At 50.7% G+C, this 6,494-nt stretch overlaps 1 protein-coding gene across 1 annotated transcript; it reads right to left on the reverse strand.

Annotated features, from left to right (window-relative positions):
- Positions 1–2,418: 2,418 nt before the first annotated feature.
- On the reverse strand, positions 2,419–3,270 carry LOC104530892 (olfactory receptor 51L1). The gene has a single exon (XM_010175617.1). It carries the CDS (start codon positions 3,268–3,270, stop codon positions 2,419–2,421), a length of 852 nt encoding a protein of 283 aa, XP_010173919.1.
- Positions 3,271–6,494: the final 3,224 nt, after the last annotated feature.

The raw sequence follows: 6,494 nt of genomic DNA on the forward strand, positions 1-6,494 counted from the left end.
GCTTTAAGTTCCCTTCCAATCTAAACCCTTCTGTGGTTCTATGAATGGGAATATGTTCTCCTTATCTCAGCTCACTCTGAAAATAAGGCACCTGCCACCACTCCTGGGCCACCACCCCAGGCAGAACTTGCTGGGATCATTCTCATGGTGTCTCTCGAGCAGAGCTGCTGCAGCTGCCGCCTCCAGCCTGGCTTGTTCCCTGCGGCTTGTTCCAGCCGGAGGGTTTGCGATGGCTGCGGTAACAAACCTCCATCAAAGTGACTGCACGAGTACAAATGGTTTAGATATTTAAGTTAACATTTCCCTAATGCAATTCCTCCTCGCAATAAAAATGCATTCACCGTATCCCTGTGCATCATATTTCTTCATTAGTGTTTTACTGGTGGGGGAAGACAGGCCCCAAAGAACACAGTAATAAATATAACTTCAGATACTGCAATCTGACCATCTCCCTCCACTCTGAGGCTCTCGAGCTGCAATGTTCAGCACCAACTATTCCATTTCTCCTCCTCATCAACAATGACCATTAAAACACTTTGTTCTCATCATTTCCTCCGGTCAGATGAAATCCTCCCAGGGTGTTTATTTTATTATTATGTTATTTTCAAAATGTTCCATCCCTCAGTCGACACCAAGTGCTGCAGTAAAATCCATTCCAAGATTTCAGAAGACCCCCACGAACCTTCTGCCTTTCACAAGAACCTTTCTGGAGGGCTGAGAGGAGATTTAAATTACTGAAATCATACCTGGACATGCTGCTGACCTTCTGAATTAAAGTATAAATGCAACGCTGCAGTCACGATGCTCCACACCCCAAAGCACCCCAACAAGAGGGACTAAAAGCTGGGTGAGTTCCTGCAGGAGCTTGGAATGACCAGAGCAGCTGGAGGGAGCTGGGGTGCTCCAGAAGACATTCTGGGGAGAGCAGAGAGCAGGACAAGGAGGCTCCTGAGTCTGGGCTCATCCAGCTCCACCTGCCAGAGCAATGCTGTGCTACTTCTAACTAAGCAAGCCAAGCACCCATGCCCACATCTCCTCACTCTTCACCCGTTACCCAGAGAGGTTTATGGGCTGGGTGGTCCTGGTTGGTCAGCAAGACATGGATAGGGTGGCAGAAATTGATCCTGAAACTGTGGGTGAAGAAGAAGAAAGCTGGATGGTGGAAGAGATGGTCCCATATCTGCATCTCCACCCTCTTCCACCTTCCATAGACTCATCATGCAGATGTGGGTCCCACAGGGACCAAAGACTGTGAGACAGGAGTTCCTGGAAGGCAACCTCAGCACATCCCAGAGAACCAGGACATAGGACCTGATGTTGAAGACAAGTCAGACTGTCACACCATGGACACTGCTTTTGGCTGTGTCAGCACAAGCCAGTGCTCACGTAGACATGACCAGCATGACCCAGCCCTGTTTCTCTTCAATGGGTGGTCAGGACAGGACACAACCCTCTCCCACTTGATTCACAGTCACTCTTGTGTCTGTGGGTCCCTCAAACCCTGGAGTGGAGCAGACCAGAAGCCTGTCCAGATCCATGCCCAGACTCTGTTTGTCCACTCTCCAGCTCCAGCCTTGGGTCTTTCCAGGTTCTGCTCTCCTCTCATTCATTGGTTAGTCCAGCTTAACGTTTGTCACCGAATCCCACCCACGCACCCCTGTGTGCAGACAGTGAGGTCACTCAGAAAAGAGCCAGAAATGAGTTTAATGAGCACTTGTGGTGATCGGGTGCGTGGCCTGAGAGCGCATCGACCAGCAACACGTCCACACTTGATCAGCCCCTTTACCAGCCCCCTCCATTTTCCCATGCTGGTTCCCTCCCAGTACACCTAGGTCCCTCCTTTCCTTTGCCTTTGATCTTTCTTCTAAACATCCCATAATACGTTTTGCACATTTCCACAAGCCCATATACAATTTTACACAAGCCCCATTGAATATCCATCACTAAATCTGCTCTTTCCCAGGGGACACATGATCATTTTCTTTCTCCCTTCCCAGCAGATCTGCTTGAACCTCTTTCCTCCTGACTCCTCCAGCCGCTCCTCAGTCACTGACCTGAAGGTTGTGCTCTGTGTTATTGTCTCTGTTGTCTCCTGGGGTCTTGGGTTTGTGTATCCAGGTAGGATTTGTCATTTCTCCTGTCTTTGACCTCTGTTTATGTGTTGAAGAGCCATTAACCAGATATTCTTACAAAACTATTCTTACATTGCAGGTATCTACGTATCCTTTACCTTCCACATACCTTTTACCTTCCTTATATCCTCAATTGCCACATATCCTGACATTGGCTGAAGTTTGGCGTGTTCCCCTCCCCTGGTTTGTCTTCTTGGGGGTTGAACCTTGCACAAGACAGTTGGCAGTGACCATCATATTGGCTTTACTAGGAAATGGCAGCCCTGGACTTGCAGACCCTTCCTTGTCAGAACATCCTCAGTATCCGTCTGCGGATCATTTTGGTTTTCACACTGTAGACAATGGGATTGAGGATGGGTGGGGCAAGGAAATGGACGTTGGCTGTGAAGGTGTAGGCCTGGGGGGACACGTGTTTGCCAAACCGGTGCATCATGGACAGGCAGATCATGGGGATAAAGAAGAGCAGGACAGCACAGACATGTGAGATGCAGGTGTTGAGGGCTTTGAGACGCTCCCTCCAAGTTGCAATGTTCAGGATGGTCTTAAGGATGAGAAGGTAGGAGAGGAGGACAAAGAGCAAGTCCAAACCTAGTGTGGAGAGTAGCACAAAAAGGCCATAGGCGCTGTTGACCCTCGTATCCGAGCCCGTGTGTTTGATGATGTCTGGATGCAGGCAGTAGGGGTGGGAGAGCTTGCTGACCCTGGTGAAACACAACCGGGTCAGCAGGATTGGGAGTGGGAACTGGACAAGGGCGGTCCTCACCACGATTGCCACACATATCTTGGTGGTCACCGAGTTGGTGAGGATGGAGGAATATCGTAGGGGGTGGCAGATGGCCACGTAGCGATCGAAGGCCATCGCCAGAATGACAGCAGATTCAATATCCGTGAAGGTGTGAATGAAGAACATTTGGGCAAGGCAGGTGCCAAAGCTGATCTTCCTGGCCTCCAGCCACAACATCCTCAGCATGGTAGGGAACGTGGATGTGGCCAAGCCCAGATCAGCCACAGCTAGCATAGCAAGGAGTAGATACATGGGTGTGTGGAGGCTCTGCTCTACCTTAATGATGGAAAGGACAGTCAAGTTCCCCAGCAGTGCCAGGAGGTACGTACAGCAGAGAGGAACAGCAGACCACATCTGGGTGGTTCCCCATGCAGGAAAGCCACCCAAAAAGAATGATAGGGTCCTGGTCTGGCTGCTGTTGGTCTCCATTGGGATGAAACAAGGAGGCTCCATCTCATCCCTGGATCATTACCCTGGAACAAACCACACACAGGCTGTAAGAAACAGGGATAGTCCAGGAGCTCTTCAGTCTGAAGCCTTAGATCAGAGGCACCACCGTGGCCAGCAGAACTGTGCTACAGCAAAGCTCACAGGAGCTGTACTGAAGCTGCCTGGTAGGGCAGGGGAATGAACAGTTTAAACCAAGAAGTGTCGGTGAGCACTTGTGTAAACGCAGATCAGGAGAGGGAAGTGGCTCTGCAATTAGAGGGGCTGTGCTGAGCTCTGGTATCGAACTGGGAATCTCCGGTGGAAGAAGAAGAGGAGGTGATAACAGATCTGATACTGCTCTGCCTGTGGAATATCGCTGCCTTCTTAGGAATGGAGATCAGAAGGGCCTGGTCCTTTTAGACAGACAAAACACACAGAGGGAAAAAGATGGACTTAAGCTGAAGGACAGTGATTAGCCACAAAGCAACATGTGTGAATGGTGCACGGGTCAGTGTGAGCTGGAAATTACAAGGACATCATATAAAAGCAGGATGTCACCCTGGCCATCCTCCTACAGAAATACAGGGAGGAGAGATGGAACTGCTTCAAAGGAAAGCTTTCTTTCTGTAAACTCATGCTGCCAGGAGGGATGGGGAGAGGACTCAAGGACAGGAATCTCCACAGTCCCCTCCCCACAGTCCCCTCCCCACAGTACTCACAGGCTTCTCTGCACGGCTCACTCTGCTCCTCACGTCTGTCTTTGAAGGACCATCGACCACAGGGGTTCTCACCCTCCCTTGGGTGCTTGTTCAGGGGCTGCGGGGAGCAAAGCCAGTGCACCCTCAGTATCTATCAGTGACGGTCACTGAGGTCTCCACAGCCCCAGTTGGCCCAGTGTGGTCCACATCAGCTTTCTAACATCTAGAGAGGTCACCCACCCATAAGGCCATCCCATGGAGGATGGCAGTGGGAATGAAAGAGTGGGTAAGAGGGTTTTTAAGAAACTGCTCTGGAAATGACTGGTTTTGACAGCAAAGTGAGGTCTGTTATGAAGGTTTATGTCACCTTATCTGGAATATCCACCTGTGAGTCTAGAAAAGTTTTTGAAACATCTTAAATAACTGTAAAACCATCACATTTAAAAATATCTAATCGATCAATCTGTTCAGAAAATTGCAGAAATATTGCCATTCTTTCCTCAAATTCACAAGGCTTCTAACCCCCAGCATGTCCCTTTGCCCTTCCCTGTCTCAGCACACGGGTTTTGAGCCCAGTGCAGCACCCTTGGATAACTGCAAAAGCAGGACAAGCTCCATGGATTGACCTGGAGAGCATTAAAAGGAGAGCATTAAAAAACTTTAACGTGTGGGAATTTTCTCTAGTCCTCAGAGAAGGTTATCAGAGATCACCCCCCACACTGCATGGAGGGGAAGGAGGAGGAGTTACGGGAGAAAGTTGCCTTCAGACACAAACATCTGACAGGATGGGTGACAGCAGACACGATTCCCAGTTCAGTCTCTACCCTGAGAGCACAGGAACTGTCAGAGGTCATTTTTAATTGCCCTAAATTGCTGATACACCCCATCTCTTCCTCCAGAGCTCTGACTGTGCTGGATGGATGCTGTGTCAGATGCCTGCATGAAGAATTGGGGAACTCTCTTGTCTCACCTACCTTTTGTGCAGCAAACCAGCGTGTTCCCAGTGCAGCATGCACAGGAGCAAGGGAGCAGGCAGAGTGTGAGCTGGGACTGGGCTGGCAGAATGCAAGACCCTCCCAAATTTTGAGATCAGCTCTCACATGTCACAGCCTGTCAGGAAGAGCACAAGAGATGGGTGAATCCTTGCAGCTGCTTTTAGAATCATAGAATCCCAGACTGGTTTGTGTTGGAAGGGACCTCAAAGCTCCTCCAGTCCCAACCCCCCTGCCAGCAGCAGGGACACCTTCCACTAGACCAGGTTGCTCAAAGCCTCATCCAGCCTGGCCACAAACACTTCCAGGGAGGAGCAGCCACAACTTCCTTGGGCAACCTGTTCCAGTGTCTGACCACCCTCACAGTGAAGAACTTCTTCCTAATATCTCATCTAAACCTCCCCTCTTTCAGCTTAAGCCCATTTCCCCTTGTTTTGTTATTAACTGTTATTTTCTCGGTGATGGCTCATTTTCACTCTGACAGTTTGATGTATCCCTCAAAATGACAAATTCCACAGAGGCACCCCAGGATTTCACTCAGACTGTGTCCTCAGGAAGCTGCTCTGGTGTGAAGAGTGGATCTCTGAATAGAGACAGGGCTGCCTATTGCCCTGCCCAGGCGGTGAAACACCAGAGTTTGAGAGCCCTGAGAGCTCTCCCATCTCCTGCCAGCCCCTGGAAAGGGGACAGAGCACAGCTCCTTGGAGCGACACCCACCTGGCCCATCACAGAATCACTGAATCACTTGGTTGGAAAAGACCTTTGAGATCATGGAGTCCAACCGTACCTGTCCACTGCTAAACCAGATCTCTGAGCACCTCGTCTGCCCGGCTTTTAAACCCCTCGGAGGGTGACAGGGATGTTTGCAGGCGTGAGCATCCTGGGAGGAGTCGGACCCAGCTGAGCCCTGTCTGTGACACAGTTCAATCTTCCAGGACAGAGCAAAGACCCCACTCACCTGCCTCACTCACCATCACCCTGAGCTTCCCACCAGCTCTGCTGCGAGGAAGGAGCCAGTTCCTGGCTGGCAGGGCTGGCAGCAGCAGTGGATTTACAGAAGAGCCCCAGCAATCCCCTGGTGGGAGAGGGCTGGCCTGGGAGCAGGAGGGCTCTTGGTTTCTCAGCGCTCAGAGCAGATGCATTAACCCCCGCAGCACCAGGTCTACCCTGATGTGCAACACAACTCTGCACCGCATCATTGGTGCCTGCTGATGGAGGCAGGGGATGAGCCCTGGAGACCCTTTCCTCCTCCTCCCATCCTCCTCCTCCTCCCTGGAGAGCCAGGTCAGGTGTGGTTTGGGTAAAGGAATCACAGAATCGTAGTGGTTGGAAAAGTCCTTTAAGATCATTGAGTCCAACCATAAACCCAACACTACCAATTCCACCTCTAACCCATGTCCCTCAGCACTGTGTCTACACGACTCTTCAATCCCTTCAGGGATGGGGACTCCACCACTGC

This window comes from Antrostomus carolinensis, unplaced genomic scaffold (genome assembly GCF_000700745.2).
Source record: "Antrostomus carolinensis isolate BGI_N321 unplaced genomic scaffold, ASM70074v2 scaffold44069, whole genome shotgun sequence".
Classification (NCBI taxonomy): Eukaryota; Metazoa; Chordata; class Aves; order Caprimulgiformes; family Caprimulgidae; genus Antrostomus; species Antrostomus carolinensis.